Source organism: Molothrus ater, chromosome 3 (assembly GCF_012460135.2).
Source record: "Molothrus ater isolate BHLD 08-10-18 breed brown headed cowbird chromosome 3, BPBGC_Mater_1.1, whole genome shotgun sequence".
Taxonomy (NCBI): domain Eukaryota; kingdom Metazoa; phylum Chordata; class Aves; order Passeriformes; family Icteridae; genus Molothrus; species Molothrus ater.
In genome coordinates, this window is record NC_050480.2 from 77,809,034 (window position 1) to 77,830,266 (window position 21,233).

Below are 21,233 nucleotides of genomic sequence, written 5' to 3' on the forward strand. Positions count from 1 at the left end.
TCCCTGAGGTCCCTCCACCTTAGTGAATGACACCTCCACAGTCTCTGTTCTGCCCTAGAACATCTGCCCAGCAGACACAGGGCTGCTGGAACCATGGTTTGGCCACAACCTCACAAGCCATTCCATGGAGCATCCCTACCATCCAATTCCCCACCTCCATCCCTGCAGCCACAGCTCAGGCATCAGTAGCCTCACTCTCCCTGCTGTAGCCACTCTTGCCTGGGTCTGATAAACAGCATCCTGTCCCCTCAAAGTGCCCACTGAGAGCAGCAAGGTGGCTGTACCCATCTCCAGCACAGTGCGGAGGCTCATCTTCCTCGGGGAAGCATGAGGATGGCCTGCACCTTCCCCAGCACAGCTCCCCTCTGCCTAGTTCTTCATTGTCCCTCTCATACATGTAGGATATACACACAGGAGAGGGATGGAGTACCTCTCCTATGAGAGAATTTGGACTGTTCTGCCTGGAAAAGAGAAGGCTTTGGGGTGACCTTATTGTGGCCTTTCAATACCTGAAGGGAGTTTATAGAAAAGATAGGGCAAGACTACTGACAAGACCATGTAGCAACATAACAAGGAGGAATGGTTTCAAATTCAAGGAGTGTAGGCTTAGATTAGATATGGGGGAAAGAAATCTTTTCCATGAGGGCGGTGAGGCACTGGAATTTCCCAGGGAAATTGTGGATGCACGACTCCTGACGTGGTAGGGCCAGGCTGGATGGAGACCTGAGCAATGTGGCCAGTGAAAGGTGCCACTGCCCATGGCAGGGGGCTTGGAATTAGAAAATATTTAAGGTCCCTTCCAACCGAAACCGTTCTACGAATCTCTGATTCATGCCGTGAGCACTGCTATCGGAAACACTGCTCTCCCAACCTTCTCAAATATTTCTGGCTTTTTTCCTGTGTGCTTGACGCCATGCGGGCAGGCTGAGGTCTCATGTGCCAAAACGCACCCAGCCCTGTCTCCGAGCGGCTGCCTTGCCCAGGCCGGGCACGGCCCCGCCGAGCTCAGGGCTGCAGCCGGCCGCCGAGCGAGCGCCGAACAATGCGCCGCTCGCAGCGGGGCCTTGTGGGTAGGGGAGGCGGCCTGCGCGCGGCCGGGAGCGGGAGGCCGCGCCGGGCCGGGGGCGGGCGGAACGCGGAAAGCGGAGAGGGAAAGCGAGGCTGGCGGGGATCGCGGCTCCCGCCCCAACAGCCGGCGAACGCTGCAGAGAGAGCCGCACTCTGAGCCCGACCCCACGGCAGCCGCTCCCCCTTCGCTCCCCGCCTCCCCCCGCCCTCGGAGCGATGTCCCGGCGGAGCGGGCAGTGAGGCGGCGGCCGCCAAGGGACGCCCTGAGCGGCGAGAGGCGGAGGCACGGCGGGAAGCGCTCCGTCCCTCCCTTCCAGCGCTCTCCCCTCCCTCTCCCCGCGCCCGGGCGGAGCAGCGGCCGTTTTCCCTCGCCCTTCATGCCCGGGCGGCGGCCACCGGCGGCGCTGCCCTCCGCTCCCGCCTCGCCGCCCCCGCCCTTCCCGGGCTCGCCGCCGCGCTAGGCCCGCCGGGCGGCCCCGCGCAGTGCCCTCCGCGGGCCCGGCACCAGGCGGGCCGGAGGATGAGCCAGCAGCCGGCGGGGAAGATGTCGGCGGCTCCCCTGGCGGCCGAGGCGCTGGAGCCAACGGCGGGGATGCTCGAGGGCCGCCAGAGGAAGCTGGAGTCCATGATCCGCGACCCGCGCTCCCCGGTCAACGTGGAGAGCCTGCTGGTGAGGGGCGGCCGCGCCTGGGGGGAGCGCTCGGCGGGGGAACAAAGGGAGCGCTGCCCTCGCCTCAGGCGGGCGGGAGGGAACGGGAAGGAAGGAAAGGGCTCCCGCGTCCTGAAAGTGCTTTCCTGAGGGAGGACGAAGGATCGTCTCCACGCCCCCGCCGGGCCACGGGCAGCGGGGAGGTGGCGGGAGCGGCCCTCGCCCCCAGGACGGTGTTGGGCGAGGGGACGAGCATGGCACCGTGAGAGGAAAGCGAGCGCTCCTCGATTAGCAACATCTTATTTGGGGGAAAGCGAGAAACGTCCCTGACGAGGTCTGATGCAGGGAGAGGAAAGCGCCTTGTTTTCCCTCCCAGCATCGTTCGTTCACACCGTTCGCTTTCGCGCCTGGGAATCCCAGCGTGTCCGTCCCCAAAGTACCTGCCTTTGTGTGCGCTGCCGGCACCCATCGCTCACCCCCTGTGAAACGTCCCCTGGTGAAGCTGAGGTTGCTGTGAGATGTGGAAATATTTCAGGAAAAGGCGACACGCCTAAGGGAGAAATGTAACTGGGGGGTCCAGTGACCCTTCACGTTTATTTTTCATTGGGGCAAATTGATTCGTCTGTGTCCTGTTTCAAATAGCATTTTTCCGTGTGAGTGTATGAAATACAATTCACTTTAGTGAGAAATCTATGCCCTTGTGAAGAAGTGTAAAAGGGGTTAGATTTTCTCATTTAACCATCTGAACTCTAGAAAGGCAGCCAAGAGACAGATGATTATCATTATTATTATCACTGTTATCATTATTTTCATTATTAGTACTATAATTATTAGTATTTTAATTGATAAATACTTTAGGGTCTTCAAATCTTATATTTCCAGTCTGCCCCAAGATTTCCAATATGTCCCAGTTATGAGGAGCAGAAAAAGGGAGAATAAATCCCAGTCCTTCCAGCAGTTGCTCAAGGCACATACACTGTGGTTTTTTTTGTGCTTTCAAATGACTCAGTTCTGTTTGGCCAAAAATACAGGAACTGACTGAACAGAATGTATGCCTGTGCTGTGTGGAGAATATAGGAATTTCCTATAACATCTGAAAAATGTTCTTCCCGAGGCTGTGGTGCTGTTATTCCTCTCATACATGTTCAGAGGCATAATGACAGCCATAGTCAATGGAGGGGGGTGGGAAACAGTGCTACATATCTGACTGGATTCAGATAAGTTTTTGCCTAGGTCAAAGCAGAGAGAGCTGCCTCTGGGCTTCGCTCCCAGCATTTTCACTTTGGTATTTTGCTTGGAAAACTTTGACCTGTGGCCAAAAAAGAGCAGTTAAAAATAGTACAGTCGTTCTGAAAAATGCATCAGGTTAATACTTAACCCCAGTAGACTTTTTCACACTCTGCTTTTATACTTTTATATGCATGATTCTTTTATTCTCTCACCTCCCATGCCTTGGATGTAGATTGAATACACTAAAATATGTTTGTGTTTCTGAAGATAAATCCTAGCTGCAAAATTGAGACTGGGCTGCTTAGAACTTGATTTTTTTGTTTGTTTTATATGCTAGCAATGTAGACTGCTTCATGTAATACATTGAGAAAGAAAACTATGGGAGAGTGTTAACTGGATTGTAAATGCATTTTTTTACAGTAAAGGTCATCACTGTACTCTACACTCTGTCTATAAGTATTGTTTAAAAAACTAGCAGCAAGTGAAATATTATGCTAATCAATCAGATTTCCTAGCTTGTGCAGTGTACATATCTGTGTATGAAATAATGAACTATTTATTATTCTTATTTAGGAAATTTGCAACAGATTTCCTGTAAAAGCGTTTTCTTTTGCTCTCTGGCATTGCTGCTTTATGAAATTTGACATCAATTTTGCATTGGTGTGCTGCTGAATAGTCTGAGTATGAAAGCATATTAATATTGAAAAATTTACTTGTTTACTAACGAGCTGCCTTGCAGTGTAAATTATCAAAAGTGGAAATGTGTTTTCAGTTAAAAGTAGAAATACAGCAATATGAACTGAGAGTTAAGGGAAAGCATCTTAAAAAGACTAGCTGGAATGCCACTATTCCATCCTCCAAAAATAACATAACCAAAACTAAAAATGTGGAATGGAATTCAAAATGGAATTCATTTCCTTACAGTGTAAAAAGTCATAAACAGCTGCTATTCTGTATTTTGTGTGCATGCTTTATTTTTGGGAAGCCGTAAAAAGCGAAAAAGTAGCTGTTGATCTATAACACATGGTGTAAATTTGAAAGACGTGAGAAGCTGAGGTAATAAGCTGTCTTTCTCTAGATAGCAATTCCACTGTCATCAAGGGATGTTTTATTCAGTGGCTCTAAATGAAGAGACTCTCTTTGCGTACCTTTCTGACCACAGGATGGCTGACCACATCCATCTGTTTCTTCAGCAGGAGAATCTATGAAGCCAAATACATTGATTGATTATGTTCCTCCCATTCCCCTTCGGGGCTCAAGAGAGACTGTTAGATGTTCTAATGGGATTTTTGCTATCTTGTGTGCCTTAACAGTTATTAATGCCTGTGTTGAGCATAATTATTTGTGTTTGATTAAAGCATATCTTCAAAAAAGACCTATGCAATCTCAGTTCAGAGGCATTATGAGATGGAGAACTCTGCATTTAGTTTGTTCTCACAGGCAGTTATGAAGGCAAAATAAAACGTCCCAGGAAACAACCAACCAACCAAAATGTGTGGCAAAATGTTATTACCACCCTTCTTCTGCTAAATAAAGAAAAATCATGGAGGACTTTCTACTCATTAGCATAGATGAGATGCACAGCCAGCACTTGGTGGGGTTCTTCTGGTTTTGTTCTGATAAAGAGATGGAAAGAGGAATGCTAGAACTGTGTGCTCAGTGCTGTGGTAGGTGTCAGCAAAGACATCCACAAAGGGAAGTGGTTATTGCAACCTCATTGAGGCGTTGGCTGAGTGCTCATTCTCTCATTGTGTCTTGTTGAAAGCTTGTTGTTAGGTTGCCTATGCTAAGATAAATAATTTTGATATTGTCACAGCTTTCTATGGTACAGTCTTACTCTTTTTGGGCATGGAACAGTGCATTAGTGGTTATGAAAACCTGTTTTCTCTATTACATTTAGATCGTGCAGATTACTTTATAAAGCTACCATATTTTTATTATTTGCTTTTCTGCCAGTTGTGTCACCCACTAATTTAATGAAGTGACATTTTTATGTGTACTGCATGTAGACATGGATGATAGCACTTAATGGCATTTGACCTTGGCTGATCCATAAGAAACCCTTCTATAAATACATTCCTACCGAATAGTTCTGAGTTGACAGCTACATTTAAGGCAAGCTTAACAGTGCTCAAATACATTTGGGCATTTATGATTTTGCACATAAGCTCTATCTACAGTATGAACTGAGTTATTTTTGATAGTATTTCGTACACATTATCTAGTAGGGGTGTGTTGGCAAGTGTTACCTTCTCTAAAACAAGAGCAGAGAGGTCACTGTAGGCTGTGTAAAACTAATCCAGACCTCCACTTCCTTGCCATGTGTAATTGTATCACTTCAGCACATGCTGAACTCAACTTTTGAGTTGTGTGGTGGTGATGAACAACTCTGGTAAATCTTACCATGCTCTTTCTGCAGTGCTTTGCCTGGGCTGGTGCTGCTCGAGTGCAGTTGTCCAGAGAAAGGTGGTGGTGTTTGCCCTTGGACTCACTGGTCCAGTGCAAGCCTCAGGATTTTAGTCATAAGCTTGAAGTTTGGCATTACACTGGAGGTGTAAAATGTTGAGTATATTCTGGCTGCTCTGCTATGGTTGTGTCAGCTTTTGAAAGAAGGAGCTCTTAAAACTGTTAATTAGGCAGTGCATCAGTGAAATTGTGAGCACAGTGCTGGGCTGTGCTGGCATGCAAGTATGATGGACTGAGAAATGGAGAGATGATTAGCAGGAGAGTGCTCAAGTGTCTCAGAATACACATGCCTTAGAACCCAAACCCACAAACCAAAACTGAACTAATTAGCCATTTATTTCTTTTTTAAATAAAGCTGACAGGTAAACTGTGTATTTACACTAGTTTGAACATGAATAGATGTTCATCTACATGGATCATTGACATCAGGACCCTGGAATTTTATTCTTAATGAAAAGTGAAGTGGAGATACAGCTGTGACTCCCATTCTTTCAGTAGGTGCATCTGTCCATAAAGATCTCATCAATTGAGTAGATGCCAGCCTTGTTCCAAGAGTGTTAATTGAGCAGATCACTAGGCTGAGCTCTGTTAATTCAGGATCTCCAGGTCATCATGGCTGATACAAGGTATTCCTTTGCAGGATTTTAGCCTTAGGAACTTTCTAAGTATTTAATAATTAATATGAAAGTTGTTTCACTTTCCTGAATTTATTGCCACACATAATTTTGAATCAGCAAGAACAATCTGTTGTGTTAATTTGAGCCAGAGAGTACAGGGAAGAGATGCATATGTAGCAGTTAGCAGGATCTGATCTAAAATTCATTGCCCACTAAGTAATTTGAAGGCCAGATGATTCTCTGTTCTTGAAGAAATAACCTTTTCTTGTTGGTTATATTTCTTGTGCTGTTATTTCTCTCTTAGTTTCTGACTCTTTCTATAAATGTTCTATTTTTGATCTGTAATTTTAGAGCATCTACTGCAGAGTTAAAAATTATGATCCTTAAGGAAACTGAATTGTCTTTTGTTCATTGTTCCCCTCTGATGGATTTATATATAGCAGTATAGTTAGCTGGAAAAAGATAGTTCTACTTTTCTGACAGCTTTATGTGTTTTTATATTCTGACTTATTCTACACTAGGATTAAAGTGTTTCACTTCTGGTTTGAGAAAACAGAAAGAACATTTTGCTCAGCTTCAGGTCTTTTTACTGCCACACGAGATGCATGCAGATTTTGTGTGTGTGTATTCACAATAGGCATGTTCACTCCCAGTATTTCATCTCTGTTGATCAGATTGCAGAGTATGTCATTAGGATCCTTTAATTGTTCAATCTTTGTAACAACTTAAGAGAAACATAAATACACCTACACTAGCAAATTAGCAGAGTTTTCTTCTGTTTTATGTGTGCAGGAATAAAAGTTCAGGAACTCTTCACTTTTCCAAATATTAGTAGTCTCAGTTTCAGTTGAAATGTGTGCAAATGCTTATTAGAACCTGTTTTTTAAAGTACATTTTCAGTTCTAACTAATGCAGAGCAGTGCCAAAGCATTTGGCTCTTTGTCTAGTAATGCAATCCATAACAAAAGCTGTCTAATTTCAAAAGAAAGGAAAGTGCTACCTCAGTAGGCAATCTCCACAGCAATCAGTTGATGATTTCTTGCCAGTGTTTGATCTACAAAATATGACTGGAATTGTATCAGTGTCACAGAGGAGCTGGCTTTGGATTTTAAAGATGAAAGTGATTAAAATTGGGTAGTAGAATTTTACATAATGAAAGATAAAAAGAAATTAAATCTGTGTATTTTTATAACTCATAAGCATGGGGGGTTTGGGGGGGAAGAATGCTATATTGTGTCCAAGGTTTCTTCTAAACTGTTACACTGTAGAGCAGCGAATGATTCTGGTAACAAATTTATTTTAAATACTTTTTTTCTTGGTACATCCCATTGGTTAAGAATAAGAATACAGTGTTTATGTTGGCAGACTTGGCTAGTAATAAACTTATTTTAATGAGCTGTTGGCAATGTAAACACAAGGCTGAATGTAGCGCTCGGTTGCCCAGCCATACCTGCCGTGTGTGAAGCTGCTGCAGCAGTGCAGTGTTGGCTGCCCGAGCACAGGTGAGGCATCACCTGCATCCTTCATTGGCAGCATTGTATTCATTACCTGCTAACAGAGTATTAAGACTGTATGCTACAATCAGTGATTGGGCCCCTAACATGCTGACAGCTTGCAATATTTGGAACGTTGTGATTTTGTGAATTTTGTCGAGATTTCACTATGGTGGATAGTCTCAGTCTGTAACAGGTGCTTTGTGTGGTGTGGACTTAGCTTTTACTCTGTGTTTGTCTGCTACTGTTACAGCTATTGAAAGAGGGGCCCTTTTTTGTCTGTGAAGTGTCATGGAGTTTTGTTGTTGGATGGACGCAGATTTCTTCATTGTCATGTGAAATGTGCCTTCTGTTCAGTCTCTGCTTCATTTGTTGTAGGGTGTGGAAGGTGATAGACACGAGAAGAAAAACAATCTGGGTGTGACATACAGAGGGGTTTTGATTATGCTTGTCTTCCTTTAATTTAGTTCATGTAGAATGACTTACCTAAGTCAAATCTTTTGCAAAAAATAACCCATCACATGCTTTGTGTTTTGTGTGCCCAGATGGAGACTAATGAGTTCTGATAGTGTTCAGCATTGATACTTTAATTCCACAGTCATTTCATCATTCATTTTTTTAGGATAGTGTTGTTCGGATGGTACAGAGAATAAAAAAATGGTGTGCAGGAGAGTCTGAATCCTAATCTACTGCTATCACTTCATGGTTTCAGACAAATCTTTCTTCATTTCCAACTATATGAAATGGAGATGATGAAGCTTTATTTTTAAGATGATGAAGCTTTATTTTTAGGTGATTTAAAAAGTTGATCACAAGTAAGCCATGCCCAAGTGTTTAATTCTGAACCTTGAGGATTCAGGTAATCAGTAATTGCTTTATTGCCTTTTGACTGTTCTAAATTATGGGTACTGATTTTATTAGTCCGTATTTAAAGTACAGAATTACAGGATCCTACATAAAGCTAGATAAAGTTTGGGTGACTCATCCAAACACAAGAATTTTCTTGTACTTTTCTTCAGGAGGAAATGAAGAGGAGGTCACATACAGGCTTGAAAGTAGGCTTAAACAGCTATGAAAGAAGAAAAGTTAAGCTTTAGCAAATACTCCTTTTTTTTGTTAATCTCAAAACACATAATGTTGACTGTTACTGTCACCAAATAAATAAATAACTAGAAGAAAAATGCCTGAGTTCCACACTTTCTTTCAAATGCTATTTAAAGTTTAACTAAAATTTGATTACTATTTAAAGGCTGTAACGCATCATTGTTCTTTGTCCATGTCACTGCTGTTACAGGTAGCCGTCCAAAGTCTATAGCTTCATTGTTGATTAAATATCAAACATAGCTCTGTCAACAGCATAGATTTACCCTAGTATGGAACAGAGAGAAGGATCTTCAGGTTCTTTGGGAATTCCTTTTTACTGAATGAACTCTGAACTTGGAAATCTGCTTTTGTTTGTTGCTACTGTACAACTTGATTGACCCTCTTTATTTTTCTTTTGTTTGAAATTAGGAGTGCTGCATTGATAAATTCACAGTACTGTGTATCTGCATACTTTCAAAGAGATTATGCTCTAGAAACAGTAATAGCAGAGGTTTTGGTTGAGGGATATACAAACGTTTGGCGTGCCTATGCTATAAAAATGTTCTATTTCGTACAGAAAATAGTTTAAACTGGTTTTCCTTATGGTTACTGAAACTAGTTTGTTCTAGTCTCAGTTTTCAGTTTAGTGCTGATCATTTTAAGTACAAGATTAGGGAGACAAGCCTTTTCATTTGTTGCATGTTTAGGACACAGATTTTTATTTGTAAATGACTTTTAGCACCATCTGCTATATAGGGAAGGCTATATTATGATAGGCTTCTACAATGTGCAGCTAGAGTCATTGGAAACAAGCTGCAGTAAATAGATAAAAGATCTTCTGAGCTTACTTAATATTGGTTGCACCCCTTCTTGCACAGTTTTATAACTATGCTTGACTTCTGAATTATGGGGGTTTTTGTGGAATTTTAAACTTTTGTGATAAAATAACCATGAAGTCTCTCAATTTAGGAATAGAATTATTCCTTCTAATAGTTTAGGAGAATGAAGAAGAGCAAGAAATAATAGCACGTTAGAAGCTGGTGGTTTAGTGAGTGAGAAATGAAAACCTTTCCAATGCCAGGGGTATGCATGCATGATCTGTTTCCTTTAGGGAACATCTCGGGACCTCCTCCTCCAACAGTAAAAGTTAGGCCACTTAGGCACTAAGCCATAGTTTTTATTTCTTGGCCTGTTCAATTGAATTACCTTTTTAGGGTGTATAAACCTAGATTATAAAATACCCCCCCCTTTTATTTTATGTTCTTTTATATGAAAAGTGACTGAGAACAACTGCTTGAATTACTCATCTGGCAAGGAGGTACTGGCAGTTTATGATTGTATCGCTGCTGCTGCTATTAATTTAAACATTATTCTATGTTAATTTTTTTTCTCTGTGAGTACAAAATAATAATTCTGTTAAACTTAAGACTTGCATCCATGCTGGTATTACAAGCACCTGTACTATATATCTGATAGGGAAAGCTGAAAATAGCTGCACTTGCAAAAAAAAAATCCTCTTACTAAATTGTTAAGTTTTATAAAGCTGTTTTCTAAATTGCTTTCAAATTCATTCTTCAGTATCAGTTTAATTATATGGAATATGCTTATTTTTTATTGCATTTTTAAGTTATTTTCCTTATTCCCCACTTGTCATCTTCCCAGAACTGAAGGATTTGTCTTGACTGCAAATGTGATGTTATTGACAGTGAGGGTGGGAAGCAGCAGAACTCTGTTGTCAGAGTTCTGCTGGTAAAACCTGAATGTAACAGCAAACGAGGCAGCCTGAACATTGTTTCGTATGCACGTAGTGTTCTGTGTCAGAAATATTTTAAGCTTGTATTAAAAGATAATAATAAATACACTAATGTAAGCTACATCATCTGAAAAAAATATTATGTTGGCAATTCCTTTTAATTATAGACATCTAGCTAGATCTCTGGTTTAGAAATGATTTCTGCTCAGATTATGAAGAAAACCACTAAATGTGGACACTGTGATGAGGAATAGTTTATATGCGTAGAAGCCTGGAACAGTAGCACCATGAGGTGTGAATCATTTCGTCTATTTTAATGGTTGGCTGCCTCTGAAGAAAGGCAATTTAGGTGTCAAAATAAACTATTTCAGTGCTCTCATTTTTTAGAAGAAATACCAGTATTTGTTCCCACATGTGCCTTGCAGTGTTTCTCAAGTGGCAGAAGTCCCAAATGTCCCCTCTCTACCTGTGAAAACATCTTTGGCAAATTTTGACATATATAAAGTGGAAACTCTAACTAAAAATTTTCTAAGGTATGAAGTTGTTCATTATTTTAAAAGCTCATGGCTTTATTTTATATGACTCTACTGCAGGACTGCACTGAATCAGAAAATCAGAGATAGCACTGAGCCCAACTGCAGAGCTTATTTTACATTTTCTACCTAGAATAGACTGTTCTGCTTATTCTGCCATATTGCTGAAAGAATGTTTGCTATAGGTTGGGTAAAAGTACATATGGTTATGTGGTATTCGTGTTTTGAAATCACACTGTCTAAATTTATGAGGGAAGATATGCAGTATGTCTTACAGACAGATGGGAATTAATAAAATTGCAGTATACTTGCAATACAAATTCTTTTTTGTTAAATCAAAACCAAGTGAATGTATACTGAAGTTATTTCTGTTTGTCAGTGTTTTACATCAAATGGATGATGAATGTCACAGGGGAGAGGAATGGCTGTTTTGCCTTTCTGGAGTATGCAGGAAGCAGGACTGAAGAAAAGTCTTAGACACATTTTATTCCAAGGTGGAACTTTTTAGCTCTATTTTGATTTCAAGCTTACTTTCTAGAGTTTATCAGAAGGAGACTGCCATGTAATTGGACTCCTTTCTTAGCACATGTTAATTGTTCTTGGGTTTATACACAGACTAAATTTCTGAATTGTGGAATTTGTTTTGGTTTTACTGCCATCATGCCTTGATTTTTTTTCTCATGTGTGAACTCTTAGCACTATTGCGTCAGTTTTCCTCTAAAATGGAAGTGGGGGACAAACAAATGTGCTTGAAGCTGTAATATCATAGGGTCACTGATGCTGAAAGCACATATGGATTGTGAGAGAAGCATAACATTTTTTTTATCTTCTTTGTGTTTGCATGTAGAAAATTATTGAAAAAGTCGTTATTGTGGTAAAATGTCACTGTCTTCTGTAAGTTTGTATCTAATAACAGTAACTCAGACTGTGTCAGGGTTCTCCCCTGTACCTGGTGTGGTGTTGCCCAGTCCCTAGTGGGAAGTTCCTGACCCAAGATTGTCCAGAAACATCGCTGTGGTTACAGTGAGGGGACTGGAGGCCTCACACAGAGGTTCAGGTGCTGCTCTTGTTTCACAAAAGGATTCACCAGAATACCCTTTCAACTCAGAGTATTCTGTATATCCTTCTGTGAATCTGTGATTTAAGTCAAAACCAGCAGAATGATCAGCAATTTAGGCTTAAAATGAACCTTGCCAGTGCTCAGAGTGAATGATGGTTTCCAAGGCCACGTCTGTAGCAGCAAGTGAAACAAGAGCAGCACCAATTATCTCATGTTATTCCTGAGTTATTTCTGAAAATATAGATTTTTGAGTAAGTGAGCATATTCAATAATCAATTTTTTTGTGTGTCTGAACTCCCTTTGACAGTGATGTGTATCTAGCTAGTCATATGCACATTTTCCATGTAGGGTAATAAGAAATGACAAGAAACTCAAATCATTTAGGGACCCAATTATGTCTAGAATGGCCTGAAACACCAGGGTCATACTCTTACCTACTCAATGTGCAGTGGAGCTGTTAAACTGGTTTTTGTTGATACAAGGACTTTGTATCCCCAAATTTAAATTCTGCTTTAGTAGAGACTAGTGATCTCTGCTTGCTGTTGGGTGGTGCCATGCTGTGGTGGCTGTCCTGTTTCTCATTAGGTCAAGGTTGTGTGCTCTCCACCTGTGTATATTCATAGAATATAAAACTTTTTTTCTTCCTCATAATCTTTAGCCAAGTGCATACACTTCTTCTGACCTTAATGGTCTTTATGCATGAGTTTTTTCTTCAAATGCAAAAATTGTGATTCCTTGAGGAATGGCTCTTGTGGGGATTAATCTGCTCAGGTCTTAGGCAAATATTTTCTTGACTTTCCATATAAGAATCATTTGTTGCCAAAGCTGAAGGAAAATTTAGGAAACATCGAGTTATTGTCTGTGGGAAAACTTTTCCACTTATAAAACCGTGAGGAATTTGAAATCTACTTTCTATTTTGCTTTGCTTTCCCAAGTAATTTAGGCTATTCACTTAGCCCTGAATTTCTTGCCATATTTTTATTTAACAGTTGTGGGCTTTCTTAATTCTTTATATTCCAAATATATATTTGCTTTAAAAAGGAAAGTGATTATGGTGGAATAAGCACAAACTAAATAAACTGAAAAATATTATTCTATTTAAAAAATTCTTTTTTGCTACCATAATCTCAGCTGATATTTTTAATATCAGTTTGTAGACAAATTCTGATAGAGTTTTAATTTAACTGTCTCAATGAAAGCAGTCCTGTATATCTTCTGACAAAGTAAAAAGACAGGATTTCATTGCCTGCATATATAAAGATAATACCTTGCAGAGCTGTTATTAATTGGAAAGAATATTTTATGTCTGATTCAAGTTTTACAGTGCCCAGGAGCCTTTGCTTTACCTTGAAAAGGCTATGAAATTGTCCTGGCGTTCTGAAGATACAAGGTACTTGATTGTCAGATTAAGACCGAACTTCCTGAGGATGTGGGTTCCTTTGTGAAGATCTCTATCAGCCATAGACAAAGATGTTAGAATGTCCATGGAGGATGAGGGAAGCCTAAAAATGCTGTAGGATGCTGTCTCTGTTTCTGAATTACTTCTAGAAGCAGAAAGAGATGAGATTTTGCAGACATGAACTTAGTAAATAGGCGTACCGTGCTTGGGTCAGATAACTGTGGTCTGTAATGTGGATGTAAATGCAGCAGTAATTAAGACAAGCTTAAATATTCTCAGGTAGTCTGCAGTGCTCTGAAGGAAGATAAAACAGTGGGGATGTTGTAAATAAAAATTTGGGAAAAGGTGGGCACAGCAGAGGACAGATGTGTTCTCAGATACATGTGCCATAATTATTATTAACGGCAGCAAGCTAACTTTTTTGCCTTAGGACTAGCACATTTAGAGGAGGAACAGACATGGTCTACTGGTGGTCTTTATAACTGGAATAAGGTTTTCTGGGTTATTCTTTAATAGTCTAGATTTTGATTTTTAAAAATGTATATTTTTGTATTTAAGTGCTTCTGTCATTAATGGTAGTACCAATCAAATTTTTATGTATTTAACAAGAATACATCTGTTTTGGAAGAATTTGTAAATGAACCAATAAAATTGTACAGTGTTACATGAAGATACCAAGCAGCTTTTAAAATAAGAACAAGAAATGTTCAGAAATCTGAAGAATAGGGAAGTTTTTCAGTATGAGAAACTAAGCCTCAGTGATCTCAGAAACTTTTTAACCCCTGTCTTTCTCCTTTACTAGTTATATGAATCTATTGAAAAACAAATGGCTAACACAAATCGTTTCCCTATCAGTTAAAGCAGTAGCTCCACCTGCTTCCCTGAGGCACCACCTCGGTGGTGACACAATATTTGTGCTGGTGTGTTGTGAATTGCTTTGAGTACCTAACCTAGATTAAAACTAGCCTGAATCACTTTCTCAGCTAATCCTGGCAGATTTGCAGAATGATCACCAACCATATTAAGTTTACCAAGGACAAATGCTGGATTCTGTATCTGGGTTGGGGCAGTTGTATCCCAGTTGTGTGCACAGACTGGGGAATGAGATGCTGGAGAGCAGTGCCATGGAAAGGGATTTGGGGTCCTGGTCAGCAGAAAGTTGAACACGAGCCAGCAGTGCCCTGGCAGCCAGGAGGGCCATCCCTGTCCTGGGGCATCAGGGACAGCATGGCCAGCTGGGCAAGGGAGGGGATTGTCCTGCTCTGCTCTGCACTGGGGCAGCCTCACCTCCAGTGCTGGGGCAGCTCTGGGTGCCACAATGTAAGAAGGGCATGAAACAACTGCAGAGTGTCCAAAGGAAGGAACAAAGATGGTGAAGGGCCCTGAGGGGAAACCGTGTGAGGAGTGGCTGAGGTCACTTGGTCTGTCCAGCCTGGAGGAGACTGAGGGCAGAGCTCACTGCAGTTACAGCTTCTTGTGAGGAGGAGAAGAAGGACAGACACTGATCTTTTCACTCTCAAGGCAAGTGAAAGGACTTGAGGAAACAGCATGAAGCTGAGTCAGGGGAAGTTTAGGTTGGATATCAGGAAGAAGTTTTTCATCCAGATGGTGGTTGGGCACTGGAACAGGCTCCCCAGGGAAGTGGTTACAGCACTGGCCTGACAGAGCTCAAGAAGCATTTGAACAATCCTCTCAGGCACATGGTGGGTTTCTTGGGGTGTCCTGTTCAGGGCCTGAAGTTGGACTCAATGATCCTTGTGGGTCTCTTAAAATTCAGCATATTCTATGACTCTGTGAACTATCACAATAACATAGAAAACCAAACAACCCACAATCCTGAACCTCTCCAAAGCAAACTAAAAAATCCACAGCCTATCTCCTTTCTCCAGAGGGGTGGGTTCCAAGTGAATGGTGTGTTTATTGATGCAGCCTACTTTTTCTGAATGCAGGCCATCATCTGCATGTCCTTCCACAGTGTTGGTAATGAAACTTTGAGGAGAGCGTGGTCCAAGAAAAAAAAATTTATGCACTGCTCTGCAAATACTGTAGCTTCTTTCAGATTACAGAGAACACTTCAACTAGAACATGCTAATATAAGTTTATGAGAAAAGAGAATGAGAATAAAAGAATTAAATAAATTCTGCTATCACATTCAGGGGTAATATCACACTGTCTTACTAGTCTGTGTACAGAGAAAATGGTAGAAACTGGAAAGGGTTTCTTTTAAAAAAAATAATAAAACGTCAATTCTGATTAGTACTTGCCTGTGTTTGAATTTTGATAATTTAAACAGATTTTTTGTGCTTTAGTCTGTTGCTTTAATCTGTTCTTTTAGGAAAAAGCAGGAATCTGTGAGTAAACATGCTTGTTTTAAAGATAAATACTGGCTTATATATTCTTCTGGAAATAGTGGAATTCATCAACATAAGAAATGCCAAGTGACTAATTTCAGTTGTTAGCTGCCAGTGATTAGCTAAAAGTTGTTCTTAGTGCCATGTTATTATTGCTCCATCTCCAGTAGGGAGGTTCTGTTACACGGGCACAAAGCAGACTGACACCACTGCAGCCTGCTTTGATACCTGACTGAATTAAACTATATCAATACTAATTTGACCTTACACAGTTTTCTGATTTTATATTCTTACGTCAGGGCAACATCAACTACATCAGTAGTGTTAGCATTGAAACAAGGTTGTTTAAAGAACAAAGGTTTTACTTCTAGGTTTTTGATGGAGAGGTAGATATATTTATAATAGACAAAATTTTTCTGAAGGTTCCACAGAAAAGAGATGTTTAATTTTACAGTTGGTAAAAGAAAGAAGTATTTTTAATGATGGGTGCCATTTACAAATTAAGGAAATAGCTGATTATTGATGTATCATTTTCAGCACTGATTACAAAATTCTTTCAGAATTACAGAACAGTTTGACTTGAAAGGGACTTTTAAAATAATGTAGTTCCAACCTCGATGCCATGAGGAGGGACATTGTTCATTAAACCAGATTGATCAAAGCCCCATCCAAACTGACCTGGAATTTTTCCAGAGTCAGGGCATCTGCAACCTCTTTGGACAACCAGCGTCTCAACATCCTCACTGTAAAGATTTTCTCCTTATGTCCGTTATAAATCTACCATCTTGGAATTTAAAAATTGTCTCCTGTCATTATAGGCGCTGCTAAAAGGTCTCTTTAACTTTCCAATTAGCCCTCTTTAAATATTAAAATGTTGCAGTAAGGTCTCCCTGAAGCCTCTTCTCCAGGCTGAACAAAATCGATTCTCTGAGTCTTTTCTCATGGGAGAAGTGCTCCAGCCCTCTGATCATCTTGTGCCCTTCCTGTGGGCTCACTCCAACAGGTCCATGTCATTCCCGTGCTGGGGACCTCAGAGCTGGGTGCAGCTCTGCAGGTGGGGTCTCACCAGAGCAGAGCAGAGGGGCAGAATCCCCTCCCTCTCCTGCTGCCCACGCTGCTTTGGATGCAGCCCAGGACATGTTTGGCTTTCTGGGCTGCAGGGGCCCATGGCTGGGTCATGTCCAGCCTCTCACCCACCAGCACCCCAAAGTTCTTCTGTGTTCAATTCCTTCATCCCCCCAGCCTGTCTGATTGCCCCAGCTCATGTCCTTGACTTGGCATTTGGCCTTGTTGAACTTCATAAGGTTCACATGAAGAAGCAGGCAATAGTTCACTGCAGTAAATGGAATTGGTATTCTTGTTTTTTTGCCTGAAAATGTTAGAAAACTATGTCAAATACAATTTATGGAGAGAATTGCCACTTGGCAGTGTCACTGCAGTCAGTTTTACATTCAGTTTGTTTCCGATTTGTAGCCTGATGTTAAGCAATTCAGAGCTCTGTTTTGGTAACAGACTGAGAGTGTAAATTTTTTTTTCATCATTAGAGTGCAGGAACCATGGCAGGATGAATTTCTGCAGATACCAGATCTCTTGGTTAGATAAGCTAAAGACAGTTTTCTTTCAGAGAAGTTGGGGTCCCAGGGTATAGTTACTTTCATACAATTTCCTTTTTTTGACAACACTAATGTCAAAAATCAAATACAGCTAATCAAAAGTCTGTATTGTTATACTTGTTCAGATGTTGTCAAAATGTGAATGTATTATCCCTTCACAAAAAAAAAATACAAATTTCTCTGTCATAGTGGGAAGCTTCTTTGGCTGTTTGAATTCTTTCCCCTAGGTAAACAGAATAGATAGTCAGACATGGATTTTTAAAACTATTACTTAACAAATCATGAAAGTGAAATGGATCCTAGAGAGATGGATTCCTGGAAGTCTTTTGAAAGACACTTTGGGGCAGGAGGAGTGTTTTTCAGAAATATTATTAGAGTGCAGTTTTGCAAGCCCTTACACGCATGTTTAGCTTAAAGCATTTTAGTAAATACAATTAAGTAGGTAGGACTACTTATAGGCTCAGAATTAGACATAAGGTTGTTTCAGTCCACAGAGCTGTGGATTGGGTGGTTGTTGCCAGGACTGTGTAATTTTTCCTTGTCATCTCTTTGATATGTAAGATACTTGTTGTACCCACTTCATTCTAATCTCTCTTCTCATCTTAGAGCAACATGGAGCCATTTCAGTAGAGGCTAACAGACGAAGTCTATTTCCTAATAAAAATATGCTCTGTTTAAGTAGATTCCTGACATCTAAGAGCTAATGTTTGAATGTGTGTTCTGTTAGCATGTAGTACTGTGAGCTTAGTCATTACTGCTTTGAAGCCAAAGAGTTTACTGTATGTGAAATTTAGTCATGCATTCAGTAATACATTCAACTAATTTCCGTGGAATTCTGCCCTTTCTTTCTCAGGTATTTCATTGTGTTTTTGGAGCAAGCTTTTTATGCTTTATGGAGGAATAATTGGAGGAAGAGGAAAGGGCAGATGTCCTGGCTCCAGTGATGATTTTATTTAATTTTTTTCAGACTCCAGATGGTTTATTTTCTGTTACTGGAATATCCAGGTGAAACTTGGAGCATAACTGGAATATTTGCAACTGTGATGAAAAACACAGAATTAAAATTACTGACTTGTCACATCTTTAAATATGAACAGGTTGATAGAACCTTTTTATTATTTTTCTAAAAGACAATGCCTGAAAAACATTGACTTTTTTCCATTGTGCTGTCAACTTTTCTTTGAGATCATTGGTCAGAGTCTACAATGTTTCTTGTTGTGTGTATATATATATGTATGTGTGTGTGTGTGTCTGTAATGGGAAGACAGTATTTCTTTACTGAAAGTGAGTTTTGGCCTGGGATTTGTTTCATGTGCCTTACTTGAGTAGTTACAAAAATGTGTTACTCTTCATTTCTGCTATGATTATCTAAGTGTTTATTTTCTGAATTTTCAACCTTTTTGGCAAACATGAATATGTAACACTGGAAATAATAATAAGTATTTTTCAATATTTTTAGTAAGGAAATATATATACTACCTGTCTTTTCTTTCCCCTGCGTGTTTCAGTAAGTTTAATCAGGTGGTATTGGTTGGCAGATGTTTTCTCATGTTTATCTCATTTTGCTAAGCATTTAGTGACATTTACTTTGCTTTTATACACACTTTGCTCATTTTGGTAGGAACTGCACTACCTTTGCTAGGCTTGTCTTTGAAAAGCAGTTTCAACCCAAACTATCAAAAAATAACCAGCTATCAATTTTTTCTCCCCTTTTTCTCCAAACGCACACAGGTCATCTTAAAAAAATAAATATATATAAAAATTTTGGGATAAATTATAGTATTTCTTAAGCACTAATTTTGTAAGTGATTGTGGTAACTGCTAACCTCTTGACTGTTTGTAGGAGAAACTTTCTGCACCAAACTTCAAATGCTGTTGAAAGAACACACTTCAGTGTCATAAAATGTATTTAAAAAATGAGTTTGATAGAGAGAAGAAAAATGCAGTCTGTCTCAGACCTGGAGCACTGGCTGCCCCCAGAGCTGCAGGCTCTCTTTGGGTTTAGAGTTTGGGGAATTATATTTGCTGGCATAAGTTGTTATGCCAGCTTCCTCAGCTGTGGTATTTGGAGACAAAACCCTGCAGCAAAAATGTAGCAGATGACCAGGAAAGAGGCAGCTTGTGGTGGAAAAGGTGGCGAGCTTTTCTGTGGTCCTTAATTCTGTGTAATTTCATTGCCTAATTTTGGACCAGTCTCTCAAAATCTCAAGCTTCCAAATAGAGATGATAAAACTCATCTCTGTTTTGCAAATCTTCTTTGCTCAAGAGGAATGTAATTATATACCACAGTCTTCAGATGAGAGATTTCACTGGTGTGGTGACACTGTAAGGGCCAGTTGAACTCTGTGTTCCTCAAGGAATGATGAGATCGATTTGCAAAGTCTAAATCTACTACAGGAGCCAAAGGCAAATGCTTTGAGACAGCTGGTCTGGCTCTGGAGGAACACTGCAGTGTTTGGTACAACAGGACTAGGCTCCAGAAATCTTCATGTCAATAAAATTGTATGGCAGCACTCCAGCAAGATTTAAGATAAGTTGAGTAAGTAAGGCTTATCTGCAGTATGGGATAGGAAGTTGAGGAGGAAAAAGGTTCAGATTTTTGCGGGGTGGGATTTTTTTTAAGGTTAGGGAGGAAAGAGGTTTTCAAGTTGACAGTGCGGATACATGAAACTCAGGATAAACATTCTTTCAAACTACTTGATACAAATCCAAACAACACTTTTATGAGCAAGGTCGTGACCATTGTCTTAAATAGAATGAAGAAGGAAAATTACTTGAAGAGGTGAAGTGATGTTACTGTTTCTCTGTAGAGGATAATAGTTTACGATTAATCTTTTCCCAAAATATGTCCTTTCTAATATAGCTCCTTGTGTTTACAGCTGAAGGGCACCCTTGTGCAGTATGTCAGTATGATTTTCTTAAAAGTTATCTTCCACTTCTTCACTCTCTCTAAATTTACAGATCTATTTCCTAAGCAAAAGAAGGTACTATTTGCATGTGTGAAGAGTTTTTTATATAGTTATGTAAAAATTCATTGTTTTGACATTTTGACTTTCTTTTTATGTTTGGCAGGAAGTGAAAAATGAACTTAGTGGATTACTCTAAAATATGTAGGGAGTGTTTTGTTCTTGAGAGGTCTGTCTGTCCATTTGGATATGAACCATAACTTAGTGAAACAAAACATTTTCTGTGGATAAACTAATTGCTATTGATAGTATGCTTAGTATAGTTTTCTTACAGAACTATGGAAGTATTTTCTATTTTGATTAGACTGATTAGTATGCCAAGAAATAGTCAGTTCTAAAGATATACAACTTCTTTTCAAGTGAAGCTGTATTGGTAGAATAAAAGAAAGAAGTTCTTTACAGCTTTTTGTTGTTTTGTTATTGCTTTTCCACCCTCCATGTGTTTCAGGTTTGAATGAAATAACATTTTCTCAGGAGTAATTCCCCGTGCATGGGACTGATCTGCCTTGGTTGCTATATTCTTTCTGCTGCCTTTTCACTGATTATTTTACTTCTTTGGCCTTGCGGTGAACAGGTTTAAGGGGATAAATGGCCAAAAATGAAAACAGCAAAGACCTGTCCAGTTTGGCTCCCTAAACTGGCTTGCTCAGGGTGAGAAAGACATAACTGCTGAGGCAAAGGAGGGGTGGGGATTTTTGTTTAGGGGATAAGGAGACTGGTTTAGACTGTCCTGGAACTTCATCCTCAGACCTTGAATAGATCACTTCTGTATGCAAACATATGCTGCTTGACTGGTTACTCTGCAGCTCTGAAAATTACTGTGGGTTGCTGTAATTTATTTACTCATTGTTAGGTGCCTGCAACACACAGCTTTGGAAGCAAATGTTAGTGTTAACCTGCTTCCGAAGTTTGTTTTGGGAAGAGTTGGGTGGAGTAAGTTCTTGAGACATCC

At 40.3% G+C, this 21,233-nt stretch overlaps 1 protein-coding gene across 4 annotated transcripts in view; it reads left to right on the plus strand.

Moving 5' to 3' along the window:
- The first annotated feature begins 1,501 nt into the window (after window positions 1–1,501).
- Window positions 1,502–21,233, plus strand: part of ROCK2 (Rho associated coiled-coil containing protein kinase 2) — a 104,307-nt gene continuing 84,575 nt past the window's right edge. For all 4 annotated transcript variants that reach the window (XM_054514381.1, XM_054514378.1, XM_054514379.1 and 1 more), the window contains exon 1: window positions 1,502–1,738. In XM_054514381.1, coding sequence (XP_054370356.1) covers window positions 1,589–1,738 — 150 coding nt within the window. In that variant the 5' untranslated portion in view covers window positions 1,502–1,588. The remainder of the gene's footprint in view (window positions 1,739–21,233) is intronic.